Source organism: Drosophila elegans, unplaced genomic scaffold (assembly GCF_018152505.1).
Source record: "Drosophila elegans isolate 14027-0461.03 unplaced genomic scaffold, ASM1815250v1 contig_397, whole genome shotgun sequence".
NCBI classification, from domain to species: Eukaryota; Metazoa; Arthropoda; class Insecta; order Diptera; family Drosophilidae; genus Drosophila; species Drosophila elegans.
The window spans coordinates 2,179,332-2,200,925 of record NW_024545782.1 but is presented as its reverse complement, the minus strand read 5'-3'; the positions used below and the strand labels follow the sequence as shown (position 1 = coordinate 2,200,925).

The 21,594-nt window shown below is 36.2% G+C and overlaps 1 protein-coding gene across 4 annotated transcripts; it reads right to left on the bottom strand.

Annotated features, from left to right (window-relative positions):
• Positions 1-297: 297 nt before the first annotated feature.
• Positions 298-20,037, bottom strand: LOC108148364 (beta-1,3-glucosyltransferase). 4 transcript variants are annotated; one of them, XM_017275396.2, is made up of 7 exons: positions 19,544-20,037; positions 19,351-19,487; positions 17,713-18,010; positions 15,959-16,091; positions 15,535-15,688; positions 14,057-14,594; positions 648-742 (listed from the first exon to the last, which is right to left on the bottom strand). In XM_017275396.2, exons 1-6 carry the CDS (start codon positions 19,934-19,936, stop codon positions 14,066-14,068), a joined length of 1,644 nt encoding a protein of 547 aa, XP_017130885.1. In that variant the 5' UTR covers positions 19,937-20,037; the 3' UTR covers positions 648-742; positions 14,057-14,065. The 4 variants fall into 4 exon arrangements, 3 of the variants coding, with proteins under 3 accessions (XP_041564807.1, XP_017130885.1, XP_017130877.1); XM_017275388.2 differs by having other exon boundaries at positions 651-755; XM_041708873.1 differs by lacking the exon at positions 14,057-14,594 and having other exon boundaries at positions 298-742.
• Between the last annotated feature and the right edge of the window lie 1,557 nt (positions 20,038-21,594).

Below are 21,594 nucleotides of genomic sequence, written 5' to 3'. Positions count from 1 at the left end.
AAATGGTGGAAAACATGGATAAAAGAAACATTTTTGATGGGCAGCACTGTCGGGACCGGAACATTTAATTTTTGCTGCCTCTTAATAAAATTAGCAAACTTAATACCACCACCTTATATGCACAACTATTCACAGACCGAAAAGTATACACCACTTTTACAAGCTTAAGAAAATTCGAATTATCTTCTGATATTATCTACAACAAGAAAGGAACGTTAAGAAAAGGCATATCACAATTTTTTGTAAGTCCTTAAGTATAAGATTGTAATCTATTTATTACCAGGTTTTAACAATTTATTAATGATACAAAACAAATAAAGAATTGGTTGCGAAGCCTACAAAATTATTTGTTAAATGTTGAAATCATCAGCAATTGTTTCATCTTATTCCGACTGTAATTCCCGATACGAAGGCGTACAGCAAATAATTAAGCAGCTTTAGTTGTAGAAAAAGCCAGGGGCAGAATCCAAAAGTTTTTGTAAGCTTTGCACGTAATTTAGCATTTGTCCGATTTTGTTTTGCGCTATGTGTCCGGCTCAATCTCTCTTCTTTCGGGTGTGTGAGCGGACGAACCCGTCAAATGGTCCGAAAACAAAAACTGCACACCACAACTGCATCCGGGGCCACTGCCCACTGCTTACTGCCCACGTACATATCCCATGACCGCAGGCAGCGCTTATTTAACGGTCGCATGCCGAAAGCGGAAGTTTGCTGGCATGTTTGCTGCCGGGGCTCCTGTGCTCTGCGAATAGATGCTAATTAATTGGAAACTTAATTTAAATTGTTTTAAGCCACGTCCGCCCATGCCGTAATGTTTCTTTGTGCGTAATTATGAATACGTCAGGTGTAAAGGCACTCGTAAAGCCGAAGTTTATATAAAATGTTTTTTGGTTTAATTTTCCGATTGTTTTCATGGGAGCTATATGACATAGTTGTCCGATTTTAATAAAATGTAAATAATATGGGAGCAATATGCTATAGTTTGGAACTATTGCCTGCAACAGGAAAACAACTTTCGGGAAAGTTTCATTCAGTTAGCTTTAAAACTGACAGACTAGTTTGTGTAGAAACGAATAGTGATTCTAATCAAGAATATATGCTTTATAGGGTAGGAAGTGTCTCCTTCACTGCGTTGCAAACTTCTGACTGGTACAAAAATGGTTTAACAAACTGGCCTTAATTGCAATGCCAGTTGACAATGTATTAGTAAATAGATCCTCCACCGTTTCCACCCACCTCAATTGCCAAGGGAGCAAGGAGCTGATTGAATAATGCAATTCGAATGCGGTTTGGTATTGTGAAGCTAGCCTCAAGTGTAATTAAGACTGAAATTGCTGTGTAACGAACGCATTTAATTTTATAAACAATTTTTCATTTGTAACTTTGAATTAAGTCCGTTATAACCATTTTTCCATCCTTAAGCAAACCCTTTTTTTCAATTTACTTAAATAAATTAAAAAAAATAAACACACAGAAAAGAATGTGAGTTGTTCCACTTCAATGAAAAGTTTATTTAGATGTGCGTTAGATTGTTCTAAAATTCGTTTTTAAATTTAAAAAATTAGTTAAGGTGGTTCTTGTCGATCGGACTAAAACACGTTGATATACCGATTATCTCGTAAATGAGCGGTATGTACAAAACTTTAGACGCGTTTTTCTCAAAATTACGTTTTTCAAGTCGGTGCGCAAGGTAACTCAAAAAGTAATGGTCCGATCTAAATGAAATTTTGCGCACATCCTTTATACAGTTTTTATTTCAAACATTTTTTGTTTATATTTGTATTAAATAATATGCTAATTTTTTGGGTACAAATGGTACCTCCGAATTTAAAACCGCGCCAGAAATTGAAAATCTCATATTTTTCAATTTAATTTCGTTCATCCGCTCAATAAACTAATTTATTAAATTAGTCAATGTAATTGTTTTTTTTTTTAATATTACTGGCTGTTCAGGCTTTGCGCACCGTAAGACGCCATTTTTTGAAGAGACTCCGAACGACCGCCGCCACGGGATAAATAATAAGTACAAAAAATACAAGATACAAGATAAGGCATTTATTGTGTAAAAAACTTGAATATTTATATTCACTCAAAAATCAGAAAAAAATCGCAAAAATATTTTTTTTTCATCCTCGGAAACCATCTTGCCTTGAACATTTTCAATAAATTGTGTCCTGCGAATTTTTCTTTCTTTTCCCCCCCCCTCTTTTTGTCGTTGATTTCACTTTAATCTCTGAAAGGAAATTAATACAAACTTATTTTTTTCTCACCATGCCGAGACCCAACCTTGATTTAAACCGAGGACCTTTGAATTCGTAGACGCATTAGCAGGTTGCGCCACACTGGCATCACATTCAACTATGTACCAAACCCGTATAAGAATTCAAAGTGAAAATGTTTGCAACCAAATGAAATTAACTATACTTTTGTAGTCAACTTAAAAAGAATTAAGGTAAAAGCAGCACATAAACAAAAAAACTAAACCAAACAAATAATATGAACACCTTTGTCAGGGATTTAAAATAGCTAGCCAATGTTTGACGTTCGAAGCCGCTTGCCAGGGGCTAAGCATTTAGAACGATTTTATGAATGGCGTTCGATTTTTGTGAACAAACAGGCGAATTTTTATGAACGATAAAGGATGTGTTTACGATTTTGTTCGATTTTTGTGATCCAACGTTTCAAAATGGAAAGCAAAAACATGCGATCGGATCGTTCGTAAATCAAGAAAACTGTTCTTGATTTTTACCGTTCTTTTGTTTCAGGGTGTATCCTTAATACATGTATGGAAAAGCCTATATTAGGGAATAATGATCTACCTATTTCAAGTGAAATAAGCTATCGGTGACCGAAATCGGCATATTGTTATTGTCTTTCTCACTAAAAATGTCGCTGTCGTTAATTTAAAATTTAATTAAATCTTAATGCAAATCATTTTTATACCCTTGCAGAGGGTATTATAATTTCAGTCAGAAGTTTGCAACGCAGTGAAGAAGACGTTTCCGACCCTATAAAGTATATATATTCTTGATCAGCATCACTAGTAGAGTCGATCTAGCCATGTCCGTCTGTCCGTCCGTCCGTCCGTCTGTCCGTCCGTTTATATGCAAACTAGTCTCTCAGTTTTAAAGCTATCTGCATGAAACTTTCCCAAAAGTTGTCTTTCTATTGCAGGTAGTATATAAGTCGGAACGAGCCGGATCGGACGACTATAGCATATAGCTACCATAGGAACAATCGGAAAAATAATTGAAAAAAAATTATAACTTTGCTGTTTTTTAATTTTTTGTTTAGTTCTTCGACATATAGCAATGGTTAAATATTTCAGAATTATGGTTTAAATTTCATCAAAATCGGACGACTATAGCATATAGCTCCCATAGGAACAATCGGAAAAATAATTGAAAAAAAATTATAACTTTGCTGTTTTTTAATTTTTTGTTTTGTTCTTCGACATAAAGCAATGGTTAAATATTTCATAGTTATGGTTAAAATTTCATCAAAATCGGACGACTATAGCATATAGCTCCCATAGGAACAATCGGAAAAATAATTGAAAAAAAATTATAACTTTGCTGTTTTTTAATTTTTTGTTTAGTTCTTCGACATATAGCAATGGTTAAATATTTCAGAATTATGATTAAAATTTCATCAAAATCGGACGACTATAGCATATAGCTCCCATAGGAACAATCGGAAAAATAATTGAAAAAAGTTATAACTTTGCTGTTTTTTAATTTTTTTTTTTAGTTCTTCGACATATAGCAATGGTTAAATATTTCAGAATTATGGTTTAAAATTCATCAAAATCGGACGACTATAGCTCCCATACAAATAATAAAAATATATAAAAGAACAATCAAATAATTAAGCTGCAAATCTTCATAGCTTCAATGTTTTAAACATATACGCAAGTAAATCATAATTTTAATGTTTTCAAAAATATTTAATTCTTGCGATAGCTGCAAGGGTATATGAACTTCGGCTTGCCGAAGTTTGCTTTCTTTCTTGTTCTCTATGTTTCTTGTAAACCTTTTAACAATTATAAGATATCGGGTTTTTGTTTTTGATTAAAAAAATAATTAAAACTGGCTCTCTTAGCAAAAGAATGAACGTATATTATTTACCTACTTGACATTATTGGAACTGTGAATCCTTAACAATACCGAAAATGGATGGTGCTCTGTGATATAAGGTTATAAGCTCACCGAAGTATTTTTTACGATTCATAGTTATCTTCATCTTTTATAATTTCTAAAAATTGAAAAACATCAAATGAAACAAAGTCAGCGCGTTCAGGTGGAGTGACTGGATGACCTAAGCTGACATTCAAGTTGTGATTTATGGCAGTTTTTTGACACTAAGCTTTTCCTTGAAAATAATTTATTAAATGGCGATAAAAACTTAGATCCACTCAAGCTGGCTACAATAAAAACATAAACATTCTTGAGCATAACCTTTTTGTTTACAGTAATTTAAATTTAAAAGCGTGACACGTTCGCCACCTTTTTCCCTTTTTGTTTCCTTAATGCGAAATCCTTGACTAATTGGTACAAACTGCGGCAGCCGCGCAAGCACAGTGGGTTTTATGACGGAGTTTTTGGTATAAAGGATATATTATGAACTGCTTAACATTTATATTCCGATTGAACTGCGACAATACAAAATATACAAAACATTTTGCGTGATAATTATATCCAAAGCGCAAAATGAAAATTTTCTAAAACCAACACTTTTTTTATTAAGCAACGCCTTGCTCACACACTGTGAGTTTTTCGACAAACCCTAAGCCGCAGTCTATGTGGCAATGGCTGCCATGTTCTTTTCAAAATACAAGTCTGAGTGCGATATGCCTGCGTAAATGTAAAATGAAACAAGTTGAGGATTCATTAAAAATGTTCGCTTAGATGGCGCGAAGCTTTGAATAATAGATAATGATAATTTTGTACTTGAAATGAGAAATAGACTTAAAATTACAAGGGTGTCCATTACATATCTGTTAACACTCCGCATTAGAAATTTTCAGCTATTTAAAGGAAATTTTTATTTTGGATTTTGGAATTTGATTTAACAAAGTCTCCTGTCCCTGTTTATATTCCGGGGCGTGTCCAATTGCGCGTTAAAGCTTTTTGACCGATTTTCGTCTCACGTTAGATTTATGTGCGTTTATTTGGGCATGCATTTCGTGCGCCAACCACATACAATCCCAAACGATTTAACCAATGTATTTGGCAGTTTTCATTGAGGTTTACAAAACGTTATTTCAATGGAGGAAACCATAGAAAAAGCTGTGTCCATTTAAGATGTCACGTGCAACCAATTTATTTTTCTAAAGCTTTGCAGCATTATTCGTTATAAAATGAGTCATTTACAAAGAATCACGTAACTGCTGATTAGCAATTACTGTTTTCAAAATATATCTTTATAATATACATAAAGGTGTTTATTACTATTTTGTTCAAAATTGGATGTTTAGAATGACTTTTTAAAACGACATTTTAAAAATCTAGTTTTCTCTGTATAGGTACACAAATTGCCTTGCCGAAAAAAAGCAAACGGCAGTTACGCGCTGGTCAATATTGCCATTTCATGTCATACAAAATAAATAAATAAATGCAAATTCATATTTCCTGTTAAGTAAAAGATTGAAGTAATTAGGAATGGTAAATAATCAGTATAAGTCAAAATATTTTTCTCAAAACAAGATATAATACATATTACTTAAAATCTAGGGGATTTTTTTCTTACTATACCTACACTTAATTTTATTCAAAAGACATTTAAGACCTAATTTAGATATGTATTCTTGATCCGCATTACTAGACGAGTAGATTCAGCCACCCGTCTGTGTTCCATTGCTATACAAACTTTTCTATTACCAATCGGAAAAATAAATAAAATGGTTTTAAATATATCCAATTCCCAAATTATATTATGTAGCTGTTATAGGAAAGATCTAAAAATTAATAGGAAACCCGAAATAATTTTATGGTTTTTAAAATATTGGCTTATAACTTGAGAACTTTTACGATTTAAAAAAAATATGTTTTTATTTTATAGGAATAAAAAAGTTTTGAAAACTCGATATATTTTTTTTTTTAATATTTATATGTCTAAAAATTGATAGTTATACTCTTGTAAAATGTAAGAGCCGCAAGGTTATATATGCTTTGACCTGCCGAACGTGATTTATTTTTTGTTGTTGTTCAAATATACCAAAATGATATGCAAAACGATTGGCACTTAAACGTGACCCAAAAAAGCCAACTGGATATTTGAGTTGGTGTGTTTGGGCTGCCGTTTCTTTAATACTTCTAGACCTGCCGAACGGTTTTCATGATTAATCGGCCGAATTCTACTCTCTCTCACCTTATTTCCCTTAATTATGTCTTCATCGAAGGTGAAACAAGGTAGTTTGAAGGCAAAATTAAGTAAAAATATAGGGCTTTTAACATGCGCTTGTGGTTGCCTATTATTAGTATCGTTAACATGCCACGCCCCTCCGATGCGTTGCGTCGATAAGCAGCCAATTGTGTCGACAATAGACCCTGGACCCCATAACTTTCTCTTGCTTTCGGACTCAAGCTTTGGTGTAGGGCAGTTGCGAAAGTTGGCACAAAAGGTTCTGAAACTTTGTTCATTAATTATGGAAAGCAAGAAAAAACCCAAGAAACCCGAAGAATATTTGTCGTCGAGTTCGTATCGACATTGTTCGGTTCAATTGGCTATTGGCGATTTCTGTTGCATTAATGTGTGCTCACCAATTTATTAACTTCGGGCCCTGGCGACCTAATGCCATTAGCGATTAAATTGACTTATTGGGCGGAAAGGAATTTTTGGGGAAAGTTGAGAAGTTGATTCAACGAAACTTTGAGCCCTTTGTATAGGGCATATAAATCCAGAATTATTGGTCTTGAAAAAACTTTTGAGCGTCTTACACAGTCTCGTCACAAAATACAAGGGCATCTGATGATGTCGGAGTCATTTATCATTGATAATTCGTACCAGGAAGTGGAAACCCCATTGTCAAAAACCAATTTAAAGTAAATTAGCGCAGCACCCAATGCTCGTCGTTTCGTGCGGGTGCTCGTCCAGGGGCGGTTGCAATGGGCGGGGGGCTGAGTTCGGGAGGGCGGTGGTTGGCTAAGCAGGTGCGTGTCCTTTCGGCCAAACAAATGTGGCAACTCGACTTGGTCGAAACTTCGCACACACATGACTGCGGTTGCCTTTCATTCGCTATCAGATCACGTACGGGCGCGAAGCTTAGCAATGGAAGGGAGACCCCTTCCCTCCTGCCCTTCCCCTCCTGCCCTTCCCCTCCTGCCCTTCTCCTCCTTCCCTTCTCCTCCTGCCCAATCCCGGCCTGCTTCTTATGCTGCCGAACAAAGAAGTCCTGAGGCTGAGGAAAATAGTGCAAACGTTGCCCCTGTGAATTTATTGCACGTGGTAAGTCGGTTAGATGGGTTGAACTGCAGATTAGACGCCCTGATAGACACAAAATGCTTTTTCCTCGAGTTAAACTTAAGTTTAGACATGGACAAAAATTTATTGCACGTTAACTGAGAACTGGGGTGTGGACCGAGTCAAAACAAAAAAAAGAAGCGAAATGACCTAGTAGACTACCATGATAATGTCCGATAATGGTAAAGGGATATTCTATTTAATTTTAACATCGAATTGTTGTTGCTACGCTCAAATATGTCGCTCTTGCTTATTTAGGTAGTTTTAATAACCTATAGGTTTCGATGCCATGTTTTGCAAGAACACTTAAATAAATAATAGTGTAAGTGATTGTAACTTGTTGCCATAAAGAAATTGCGATTTGAAGATAAGTTATATTTATATATTAATTATAAGCTTTAAGTTATTTTCAAAGTAATAACTGATAAAATTTGGTTAAAAGTCCTTGTTATAGCCTCTTACCACAGAGAACCAACAATGTACAACATACTACTTCTTAACTACATTTAAGTTCGTTTCAAAACAATTGTATATATGGTATAGGCCTTAAGTGCATGTATGAGATAAAGAACTTTAAATTTGACACATTGCATACAGTTAATAAATTATATCTTCATGCATGTGTCGAAATCTTAGTCTACTCAACCTCCTCATTCTTCGCCATATTTTCAAGTTTGGCAAGTGCAAAATTCAAAATTCTAAGACAAACTTAAACAATTGTCTAAAGTCAATTGGGAACTGGGCGCCGAAGTTGGTCGCAAACGATACTAACACTAGAAGTTGACAAATACACCTGTTTGCACAATAATGGTGTCCTGCATTTGTATGCCCCAGCAGAGGAAGAAAGAAAATATTTTCGACCCCATTGTGGGTGACTCGCTGAAATTTATATGTATGCACATCATATGTACACTCAAACCGAATTCCAACCAAATAAACTATAAACATTCCTAATAACCATCAGCAGGCCATCAATCCATTCTTATGACCGTCCCTCCTTTTTTGCGAAAACTATTGATTTTAGTCTATAGACTCTCAGTTTAACAGCTATTTTGGTTATACGATCCTAAGCCTTTTTCTTATTCCACGCAGACTATAAGTGGGAACAAGTCGGTTGGAATATATGAAGCTGTCATAGGAACAATCGGGATATTTGGGTATATAGACTAACACATTTTTTTGTACCTGGGATACTAAGTATATTGACTAATACATCTTTTTTTATCTATATAAACTTTAGCTTGGCGAAACTAATTTTCCATCACACACAAAAATAAAACTTGGCTACCCTGCAAGCCTAATTCTTCCTTAAACAATCATTCGGATCCCTTCCAATTTTATACAAGCCAATTGAAACTACAAAATTTCAAACCGTCACTTCTCATTAATTAACAACTAATTTTTAGAATGTGACTTTATTTTTAAAAACAAATTGTAGACGTTGTTTTTAAATAAACTACTATAAAGTTATAACCTTTCGACAGCTAAAAACATTTTGTGAAAAATACCTTTAACTATTCGGCCAAGAACAAAATCCACATGACGATAAACCGCATAGCTGAAATTTTTTTTAGAATTTAAAGTCGCTTGGCCAGCTGAAGGTCAAAACTGGGCTTGTATATGTATATACTGGATTTTAACTAGACATTTGTGGAAATTTTTTTTTTTAACTTTAAACTATTTTTATTTTTCAAAGCATTTTGATTTGTCCTTGCAAAAAAAGTTTAAGGTTAATATACAAAAATTAAAGGGCGCTACTATTTTTTCGCACACAAGTGTCCACCGCTGAGCCCAGAGCTCGACCCTGGCACAAGCTGTTCACAAATCCCCAAGGATTTAACTCACATTGTGTAAAGAAATCTTTTAAACAATTTCATACTTGATTTCTCTTTTATCCTGGTCAGCTCGAGGGCAATTTTTTAAATTTTCTTATGGTTTAACTTCTTGATGCTGCAAGTCAGATTAAAAGAGCTTACCCAAGTTGGACGCTCCGTGATGTGACATTGTTCAGCACAATCTGCTTCAAAACAGCCACAAGCAACACCCATGTGTCCATGTAATCTCTGCTAGTGTCTATCTGTGGGCGTCCCCTACAGGACAAACTGTAATTTTATGCAAAAGAAAATTCTACATGCCCCTGTCCCTCAAGATAATATGCGCGCCATTTGCAAACACTTTTTCTAAATTCATAAGCTACCAAAATGCGTACAAAACAAAATGTACCTCCAGAGAAAAAATTAGTTGGAAAATCAGCTAAAAACAAAATCTCAGAGTCATATCTAAATTGGATTTATAGCTTAAAATCAGGGTGTTTTTTAAAGGTGTTTTGAAATATATTGGAGAAAGGAGAAGAAAGTGTCTTTTGAATATAAAATTTATTAAGGAAAATTAGGAACTAAAAATACCCAGACCTTGAGCCAGCCAAAACACACCAGAATATTAATTAATACAAAAAAAAAAGGTTTACACTGTTTTATTTAAAACTTATTAATAAAAAATAACATTTTATGTCCACCACAATTATTATTTTATTTTGAGCAAAGAAATAAACTGGAGACTCAGTGATCCGAAGTTTTTAAGCTGAAACGCATCTTAAAGAGCCAAAACCAAAGGAACTGTATTCCTTTCAGTTTTCAGCCTTGTGGGACCCAGGCAAGTGGGTTTCTCCGAACAAGTGGCCGACGAGCAACACCACTGCTCGATTCACATGCGGCATTTATATAACTGCAAGTTGTTAATTAAATTTTGTTTTAAATTCAACTTGTCGCACCACGGCGATGCGGCTGCTGCAGTTGACTTCAGCTTGAGTGTTGGGGCTCGGCTTGGTATTCATTGAAAAATCCGCAACTAATTAGGACGCACGGCGAGGAGCTTGCACGTAGACGACACGGCGACAGGACCTCGTGCACGGCTACTTCTCCTGCAGTGGGCAAGATAAGCTGCTTTAAGGGGACAGGGAACGCGGGGACGGGCCAACCAGACTCAAGCACAAATTAACAGAATTGCATTGCATTCATTTTTCCGGAAGAGGATATAATCAACACACACAGCTGGTTTTTAGATGCAACTCCGCTAAATACGTAATTTTTAGGTACAGCTGATTTCAATACCAGAATCTGATTTCCGGAATTTTTATTCAAAGTATTTAAAATATCATGGCATTATGAAATGTCCAAATGTGGCTATTTCCAATCGTTAATATTCAATACATCCACTAATTGGGTCATAATTGCAAAACATGTTTGTTGTTATTATATTTCATTTCTATGATAGACATCAATACCAATAGCTTTTTATACCCTTGCAGAGGGTATTATAATTTCAGGCAGTGAAGGAGACATCTCCGGCCCTATAAAGTATATATATTCTTGATCAGCATCACTAGGCGAGTCGATCTAGCCATGTCCGTCTGTCCGTCCGTCTGTCCGTCCGTTTATAAGCAAACTAGTCTCTCAGTTTTAAAGCTATCTGCATGAAACTTTCCCAAAAGTTGTCTTTCTATTGCAGGTAGTATATAAGTCGGATCGAACGACTATAGCATATAGCTCCCATAGGAACAATCGGAAAAATAAATGAAAAAAAATTATAACTTTTCTGTTTTTTAATTTTTTGTTTAGTTCTTCGACATTTAGTAATGGTTAAATATTTTCGATTTACGGTTTAAATTTCATCAAAGTCGGACGACTATATCATATAGCTCCCATAGGAACAATCGGAGAAATAAATGAAAAAAAATTATAACTTATCTGTTTTTAATTTTTTGTTTAGTTCTTCGACATTTAGTAATGGTTAAATATTTCCAATTTACGGTTTAAGTTTCATCAAAGTCGGACGACTATATCATATAGCTCCCATAGGAACAATAAAAATATATAATATAACTATCAAATAATTGAGCTGCAAATCATCATAGCTTCAATGTTTTTAAACATATACGCTAGTAAATTATAATTTTAATGTTTTCAAAAATGTTTAATTCTTGCAATAGCTGCAAGGGTATATGAACTTCGGCTTGCCGAAGTTTGCTTTCTTTCTTGTTAAAATAAATCTAACATTTATTGCTAATTCTTGAATGTAGTCTCTTTCTTATTCAATAGTGTGAACGCCTTTAAAAATATATTTCGGTCAATTGCAGTTGACAACAACTTTCACTCACTCGCTAAATAATTCAGCGTCCACTGATTAGACACTTTAGGGCTGTCAACGCACTGTTCTAACAAAGTGACACATTGTTTTCACATATTCTGGAAACTGTCTGTAGCCACCCACATTGGAACCCTGCGAAAACTTTGATTAGTATTTGAATAATAGATGCAGATTGTGCATTAAATAGTGGTGATAAGGGAGTGGCCAGGGAATCATGGTTGGACGGCCAGACGCTTAAGCTAAACTTCATTTTGTAAGCTCGCCCAAATTGACCTCTTTATTTATCTCAAAAATACTCGAATAGGGACAGGAATCGGGGGACAGAAAAGGTGGCTGCCGCCCAAGTCTAAGCTAACCATTCGAAAAATGCAGTCAAGCGTTAACTGTTGATGCTCTGGATGTAAGGCATTAACGATTTCGTTCCTTGAATTGCTTTAAATTTACATTTAATGAGGTTTGAGAGACACCAAGGTGCGAAAAAATGTTTAGTTAAGCAGGTACTTTGGGTTTCGAAGTGATTTAAAGTGTCGCAAAGTGAAATCAAATGCAAATGCATGCAAGATTTGTGCTCGTGGGTCGGATATTGATCCGTGGATTATGCTAATGACATCGCAGAAAAATGTTTGCGTGGAAAAGTCTATTAAAAAACAGGAACTAAGCTAAGAACTAATAAAAACCAAGGTAAAGTAATTTTGCGTTTTCGAATATCTGAAATGTTGTCTTTTTTTGTGAGAACACATCTTGTTATCAGTGCGTTGTAACTTTACACAGAAAGACCTTCAAATCTAAAGCTCAAACAGAGCAAATTAAAACAAGAAAGAAATTTAACTTCGGCTATCCGAAGTTTATATACCCTTGCAGCTTTTGTAAAAATTAAATATTCTTTAATAAATTCTAAATTTTAAATTATATACTTACAAACATTGAAGCTATGATGAGTTACATGATATCGCATTCCCATTTTAATCAAATTAAAATAAAAATTAGTTTAAAAGCTAAAATATATTTTATTTATTTCAAATTGTTTCCGTGGTGGCTATATTAAAGTCGTCGTTAAGTCAATTTAAGCCGTTATTCTAAAATAATAAAGCATTACTATATATTTTGAAGAGCTAAACAAAACAAATAAAAAAACATAATTTTTATCATGGTTAAATATTTCAGAATTACGGTTTAAATTTCATCAAAATCGGAAGAGTATATCATATAGCTCCCATAGAAATAATAAAAATATATAAAATAACTATATAATAATTGAGCTGTAAATCATTATAGCTTCAATGTTTTTAACATATACGCAAGTAAATCATAATTTTAATGTTTTCAAAAATATTTAATCTATGCAATAGCTGCAAGGGTATATGAACTTCGGCTTGCCGAAGTTTGTTTCCTTTCTTGTTTTTATTTATTTTTCCGATTGTTTCTATGGGAGCTATATGCTATAGTCGTCCGATCCGGTACTACCTACAATAGATAGACAACTTTTGGGAAAGTTTCATGCAGATAGCTTTAAAACTGAAGGACTAGTTTGCGTAGAAACGGGCGGACAGACGGGCGGACAGACGGACATGGCTAGATGGACTCTGCTAGTGATGCTGATCAAGAATATATATACTTTATAGGGTCGGAGACGTCTCCTTCACTGCGTTGCAAACTTCTGACTGAAATTATAATACTCTCTGCAAGGGTATACAAATCTTTAATAATCATTATCTTTGAGTTGGGGTCAAAAATCATCGAAAAAGTGATTACGTAATATATGAACAGCCCCTAAGGTTGTGGTTTTCTGTCAATCGACCATCGAAAAGAACGAATCAATTGAATGTTGCTGTTCAATTTATTTAACGAAGGACATCATTAAAGTGTTTGGCCTAAAGTTTTAAAAGTGCTTTAAAACCCATAGCTCTTTCCACAATTATAACGGTGTGCGTATTAAAATATCTATCAAATAGACATTATTGACTTGTGTAAGTCGTTTCAAAATAGAAATTCCTAGATTACAAGCGCTAGCGACCTTAGTCAGAGTCCTTTGCTAATCTCAATCGGGCCTAATGTCACTGGCTAAGCCCGCTTTTAAGTTAAAGTTTCTAAGCTGTCTAGCACAAATCTGTGTTTGTTGAAAATCCAGCAAATGACTCTCCCGCTGCCAGGCACAGAAATTGTTCCCAGCCCAACCACAGCCAAGGAAAATCATTGCCGCATTTGAGCATTTTCACTAATTAAACTGACACGAAAGCCGCAACACAGACGGAGAAACCCCACCCGAAAGTTGGTGTCGCTGGTTTTTATTTTGTTGGTCTTTAGAAAATGAGAACTGGTGTGCTTGTCAGCCGGCTGATGGCTGCCTGTAGATTGGTTTTTGGGTTTCCGCGCCCATTCCCCCCCATTTTTGTTTGAGTGTCGCTGGCAGAGCCTTTTTGTGTTTCGTTACTCATTCACATTCACTCACCTGGGCGAGTTAAAGATCCAAATGCTTTCCAGACGATTCTAGCCCGGCTTCCTGCAGAAGTCCGACGCCATCAGGGCAGGGCTGCAGCCCCAGCAGATGCAGTGGAGCAGCGGTGGCCTGATCCTTGTACGCCGCCATCGGGGCACTCCCGTTGGCCAGGCTGCCGCCCAGATAGCGTCGGTAAGTGTACTCCGGGTCGGAGTTCCAGAACTTGTGGAAGGACACGGGCGGCTGCAGCTGCAGCAGCTCCTCGGCGTAGTCCTGCGGACGGGCCTGGTGCATCCCAGCAGCCGGCACCGCCGCCACGCCCAGCGCCTGGAGGCAGTAGCCCAGGATCATGTCGTCGGGGGCGCCCGCACTAGGACAACTGCAGCGCTCCACGATCAGCCGAACCAGGGGCAGGCTGAGCAGGATGCCGGCCCCTCCCGTGTGGTAGTTGAAGCCATCGGGGGCGCGCAGCCGGTAGCCATACCGCTGGCCCAGATACACGAGGTCCGAGTGGTTGTGGCAGCTCAGCAGGGCGCTCACTCGGGGTACACTGTGTGGGATGGTGGGTGGTCGAATGGGAAGTGGACAGGGATCAGAGGCGGACATTGCAAGAGTCCGATGCGTCGGATATATCAATATAAATATTTTTAATTGAATGCGCCGCCATGCATTTCAACCGGAAAATACAAATGAAAACGAGAAAAGAAGCTGGCTCCGGCCAGACGAGGTTTTTATTCCCTTGCGCTGCAGTTGCGGTCAAAACAATAGTAGCGCAGTTACAGTTTCGGTCAAAACAATAGTAGTGCCAATGGGTCTCATCTTTAAATATTTGTTATTATTATTTCTCTTAGCCAATTCAAACGATGGTTGACTATTTTTTGTTAGACTATATACATACACGGTCCAATAACTAACCTCTACAATGGCTCAAATTGTCATGACAGACTTTCGCGATTTGTGGGCGTTTTAAAAAAATAATTTCCGCATTTTTGGACGGACAGACGGACATGGCTAGATCGACTCGGCTATATATACCTTATAGTTCCTCAGTTTAAAAGCTATCTGCAAGAAACTTTACACAAGTATATATGTACAAGTAAATAAACTCAAAGCTTCTAAAAACTTCACACATTTTATGTGCAAAAATCTAATTCGCTCTAATCATTAATCTAAAATAAAAAAATGTTAATGTTAAATGTTATTTTATTTAAGACGGTACAATACGGTAGTGCACCCGCAACTTACTTCGATATTTGATTTGGTTTTAGTCCCTGGTTGCGTATTTGAATTGTAAATCAAAATATATTTTTAAAAACATTCTTGTTCCCTAAACAAAATTTTGGTTTGCCTTCAGAAACGTCCAAAGTTGAGTTTAAAACCCCACTTTCTTAAACCAAATTAGGAGATCATTAACTCTTGCACTAGCCTACAGCCAAAGCAATACAGCCTTGGTTAATCTAATCTAATTCAGGAAAACCCCTCGCACTCACCTAAGTAGCGTATCGTCGTCGACGAGCATGAGCCAGCGAATGTCCATTTGTTCACCGATATCCTTGAGTGATAACTGTAAAATAGCCATTGTCTTGGCACAATGACCGGTCTGGACATTCGGTATCCCAGTGCTGATGGTCGGTATGCCGCCGTCTGTGGAGGTTATCGAAAGGAGTGGGGAGTCGCCAAGTCAAATCAATGAATATTCAATAAGTCGGTCTATTCATCGCAGGGTGGTACTGGGGAGCGGGGGTGACAACTCTTAGCCACACGGGCAGGCATCCGATGTTTGCCCCTGCATGTGTGCACATGTGTTTAGTTTTCCTGTCACTCCACCTCGTCGTGTTTTTGGTAATGCGCTGAGCCCGGCACCACCCTCCGCATCTGGTTGAATGGCCCGCTCATTGTCATCTGGGTGCTCACCTGCCACATCGCTGTAGTACCTCCTGTTCTGGGCGTCTGCTGCCCAGGTGCGTTCGATGATTGTTATGCGTTCCTTGTGGAATTTCGCACAGGTTTTGATTGCGAAATATATGTGCGATCCGGTCGTGTACACCTGTTCGTGCGGGTGGCAGTGTCCGGGAATGCAGATATGGAGACGGAGCCGATAGACAATTTATGGTTATGGAGGTTTCAAATGCTAATTGCTCGGGGTGCTCCATTGGCATGTGAAATCAAATGAGTCTTAAATTTTGTAGTCTTGTGGGCTTTAAAATTATGCACTCAGCTTAACTTTGATTACACTTATAGAAAATTTATGCACCAATATGATTAGGACTTTAAATAACTTTCTAACAATAACTTTTTTGAAACTGTTTTTTATTCCTTAATGTTTTTGATTAAGATAGAAAAAAAAATCGGTCTACAGTCAATTTATACGATTGAAGTACCCAACACTTTTGAAATTTATTAAAAGATAGAAATTGAAGCAATCTTCAGTTTAAATACCCTTGCAGCTATTCGAAAATGAAACATTCACTAAAACATCTCAGTTTCGATTTATATACGTAGGTATATGGTTAAAAGCATTAAAGCTATGATGATTTTCAGCTGAACTATCGTCCCCTATGGCAAATATATGCAGTGTTGGGAAAGACTGGTTTTTTCGATCTAGGTAAGATACAAGGTATTTAAAAAATAAGTACCTAGCTAAGTTAAAAGGTACACAATTTGTTAATTATCTAGGTAATGTAAAAGGTAAAAAAAATTAAAAAAAGCATTTATTGTAATATAATTTTGTTTTTTAATTTTTAAGTTAATTTGTTCTTTAGGAAGTTGTAGATGAATTAAGACATTGTGTATAACAAGAAATAAACAAATTATATCTGGCATATGCGTTGGAGTTAGGTTTTTCTTCAAGTTGCATAATTCATAATTCAAAATTCAATTTAGTGGTATCAAGCTAATTTGAAAACAAAAATAAATATATCAAGAAGGGAAGCAATTGCAAAAATTAAATATTCTTGAAAACATTTAAGTTATGAATTACTTGCGTATATGTTTAAAAGCATTAAAGCTATGATGATTTGCAGCTCAATTATTTAATAGTTCCTATGACAGCTATTTTAATAAAATTAAAAGCGTAATCTGAACTGTCAAATTATTAATAAATCGAAAAGAATTTAAAAAAAAATTACAAAATAAAAAAATTACATTTAAGAATACATGTTTTTTAAATATTTTTATTGTTTCTGGTGCTTTATGTTATAGTCGTCCGAGTTTGATGAAATTTAAACCGTAATTCTGAAATATTTAACCATTACTATATGTCGAAGAATTAAAAAGAAAATAAGAAAAACAGAATAATAAAATTTTTTTTAAATTTGTTTTGGACAGACGTGGCTAGATCGACTCTCCTAGTGATGCTGATCAAGAATATATATACTTTATAGGGTCGGAAATGTCTCCTTCACTGCGTTGCAAACTTCTGACTGAAATTATAATATCCTCTGCAAGGGTATAAATATTTCCGTACCTACGTAGCTTATTGTTAAAATAAATAAAAGTCTTCACCTATAGGTACCTATGGAAAATAGGTTTATCGAGCCTTCCAAGAGTAAGAAACCGTGTTTCTTATAAAAATGGGGGAATCGACATTTTTACAAACACCTCATCTTAATCAAAAACCTATTTAGGTGATATATTATTTCACAGAAACAAAGCAAAAATAAGCTTACACAACGCTCTTTTAGGTGCCCTAAAGTGGATGGAGGGCCAGCAGAAGGCTCCTCCGGCTTTGCATGCAGCATGCAACGGGGACCTCTATTGGGAATCTCTGGAGCTCGCATGGATTCGAAGGTGGGGCAAATGTAGCTGGCACTTTTTAGAACTATTCTCGCGGACATCGGTGTGCCGGCATGCGGGTCGGGCGATATGTTGTCATAAATAAAGCGCGCCAGCTCATGAGAAGCGTCGATGGAGAAGTCGCTGCGAAGGGTGATGTTTTGGGTATTAGAAGCAACAACTTCCGCCAGCCTGAAAACGAGGGATTTATTATTTTGTGTACGGTACTTAGAAAAGGTATGGAATATATTTGTAAATTACGAAAATTTGTTTTCATTTGTTTGATCACACCTTTAAGTTTAAACAACCTCAACAACAACCTCAACGTAGTCGTCTTATTTTGATATATTTAACCATTACTTAATGTCGAAGAACTACAAAATAATTAAAAAACTGCAAAGTTATAATTTTTTTTCATGTATGTTTCCGATTGTTCCTATGGGAGCTATATGCTATATGCGGACATGGCTAGATCTGATCTGTTCAGTGATGCTGATCAAGAATATATATACTTTATAGGGTCGAAAACATCTCCTTCACTGCGTTGCTAACTTCTGACTGAAATTATAATACCCTCTGCAAGGGTATAAAAACAAGAAGAAATTGTGGTTTAAAAAAAAAACGGTGCGTCGTGGTTGACACGATTTTAAGCCTTGTAAAAACCGGAAAAAATTCGAACAAATTCTTTATTAGTAAAAATGCCGCTTTCGGGCTGACCGCCTTAGAAAAATAATAAATAAAAATAACAAAATGGCGTCAACTTGACTTCAACAGAAAATGTTTGTTACCTAATTATGTTCGAACCTTTCGAATATTTTAAAAATATAATATACTTATAATACGTCTTTTCTGTTCAAAAATCTCGGGCAGTAAACTCAGAAAACTAGATTCCTTGAATTAAGGAAAATATGGCCTAATTTTAGGAATAATTGCCTTAATTTGTGCTTTTCATACAACATTTGGGAAAATATGACCTTAAACTAAGTTCAAGGCCATAATTAATTTTGTGTGGAAGGCTAAAATTTAAGACAATTATTCCCAAAATTGAGGCATTTTTTATGAAATTAGTCTATGTTTTCCTTAATTCAAAGAATATAGTTTTCTGAGTGTAAATTATCGCATTTTAAATGGACACCAAAAATCCATAGCCAATAGCTCTGCATAATTTAATGGAGGAACAGGGTTTTTTTTCAAGTTAATCGGGATAAAATTTACAAGGGTAAGCTTTGTTTATACCAATAATGTTCAAAACTTAGAGTTCTTCGCTCAACTCACAATTACAAAGTCGGTGCCCATCACAAAACAAAACTGATGCACCGATCGTTTGAAATTTTGAACTTAGCTCATGGGTAACATTTGGGTAACGTCAAATATGTTAATATTTTCAATTTGAAAATGAAATCGAGCTATTATTTTTGACGTGATTAGCAATTATGTTTTGTTGACGTTAAAAAACTTACAACTTTCTTCATTCGAACAATAGAAGCTTTATTATTTACGAATGGTTTTCAAAACTTTTTAAAATGGCTTACCTTCGCAACAGAACTCCTGTAAAGACAACTCCAGCGCTCAGCATGGGGTATGGGAACCATTGCGGATCCTTGTAATTCGAGAAATGGTGTATGATGGTGGCCTCCGAGTCGTACAATGCATGGCCGTGGAAGGAGAGCTGAAGGAGGGACGTCCGTACAGGCCACATGTCTCGGCTCCAGGTGGAAAACTCACCTCCATTGGGTCCTGGCGACGCAGCTGCTCGAGCAGGCCGCGCAGCGAAGACACACGCGTGTTGTGCTGACACCATATAATCCATTCCGTGCGCGCACCCAGCAGACGTGTCTGGCCTTGTAGATGTGGGAGTGCGTCCAGCAGGGTCCAGTAGTTGAAGAGTTCGTGCATCACATAGACCCTGAGGGTATAGTCCCCGGGGAAGATCTCCGCCAGATCCAGTTGCCGATGCTGTTCCCGTACATTGTCGGACAAGGCGAAGCACTCATCTCTGGCCTGGCGGGGAAGATGAGGGCAGGCGATGACCAGGAGTACCTCCCTTGGTTCCACTCTGCCCCAGCACAGGCCCACGAAAAATAACAGCCCCAGCACCGCACACTTCCCGGAAGTCATTTCTAATTCTCTACGATTTCAATGCGCCTGATTTCTTCCAGATTTTTTTTAAAATACTTTTGAATTCCAACAGGCCAACGGGACACGACTGTCCTAATGAACGTGCGAAATCGTACTGAGGCAACTGTGAGTCCATTTTGGCGCAAAGCCGAAATGCTTCTTCGCTTGGGGGAAAGAAAAAAAGCGGACTTCGGATTTTACGTGCGTAGTCCAACGCGCAGACGCCTGCAAGGACATGGTTTCATGAATGAAGCACTAGATGCATGCAACAGTTGGCCACCTGTGGCAATGCTGAAAGGTCTTGACAACACCTCAGGTCAATTGGTGAAACCAATTGTAACAGCAGAACTTTGACAGGGCGCAGTTTATTATATAAACACATGTGTTTATTTTGATTCGAACAATTAAAGCGAGAACTCCCCCAATTTGTTTTCCTTTTTATACCCTTGCAAAGGGTATATATTCTTGATCAGCATCACTAGGAGAGTCGATCTAGCCATGTCCATCTGACCGTCCGTTTCTACGCAAACTAGTCTCTCAGTTTTAAAGCTATCTGCATGACACTTTCCCAAAAGTTGTCTTTCTATTGCAGGAAGTACATAAGTCGACTATAAGGACGACTATAGCATAAAGCTCCCATAGGAACAATCGGAAAAATAAATGAAAAAAAATTAAAAGTTTGCTGTTTTTAAAATTTTTTTAGTTCTTTGACATATAGTAATGGTTAAATATTTTAGATTTACGGTTCAAATTGCATCAAAAACAACTAAAACTTAAAGCCTCCATAGGAACAACAAAAATGTATTTTGAAAAAATGTAACTTTTCAAATTTTAATTTTTTTTTTTAATTATTTTTGAGTTATTAATAATTTGACAGTTCAGAATTACGCTTTTAATTTTATTAAAATCAGAAAACGATATCATATAGCTGCCATAGGAACTATAGAATATTTGAGCTGCAAATCATCATAGCTTCAATTTTTGTAAGCATATACATACGCAAGTAAATCATAATTTTAAAGTTTTCAAGAATGTTTAATTTTTGAACTAGCTGCAAGGGTATATGAACTTCGACTGGCCGAAGTTTGCTTCCTTTCGTGTTTAAACTAATTTTTTAGAAAAGGTTACGCATTTGACATTAAAAGAATATAACAGACGTTAATATTAAATAAAGAAAATAAACTTAAAACTATTATATAAATGTTACTAATATTGCATATTTATTTGCAATATTTAACGATGTAAATTTATGAATTACAATTTTATAATGTTATCAGCTGAGCCTGAAACTCACTCAACGAAAGTGAAAGTTTTTTGATCCGAGAAGTACTCTGCTCTTCCAACTCCAACCTACAACCGTCTATTTGCCTCTCACTGACGAACAGATTACGTCGATCTGAGTACTCGGCTTTATGATGAACGTGTGTGTCAAGTTTGAAATATACTTTCTTTTTTTTATTTATTTTATTAAATTAGAAAATTTAAAATTTCAGTGCACACTCTCAAAATGTGGTGTTTAGCTTAACCAGTAATGGAGCAAAGGAAGATCAACAATTTGAAATTGTATTATTGGTTGACTGGAAATTTTGTTAAAATATTCTTGAAATTTTTTATATTTATTTAAAATTCCAAAAATGGGATTGTCAAAATTGCAAGCC

What these genes read in the sequence shown, in the direction of transcription:
- LOC108148364 (XM_017275396.2), bottom strand. Translation starts at nt 19,936, where the DNA reads ATGACTTCCGGGAAGTGTGCGGTGCTGGGGCTGTTATTTTTCGTGGGC. An exon ending in GGCACCTAAAAGAGCGTTGT is followed by an intron (nt 16,092 to 17,712) that starts GTAAGCTTATTT and finishes CCGCACGAACAG; the next exon opens with GTGTACACGACCGGATCGCA. An exon ending in GTACTACAGCGATGTGGCAG is followed by an intron (nt 15,689 to 15,958) that starts GTGAGCACCCAG and finishes TAACCTCCACAG; the next exon opens with ACGGCGGCATACCGACCATC.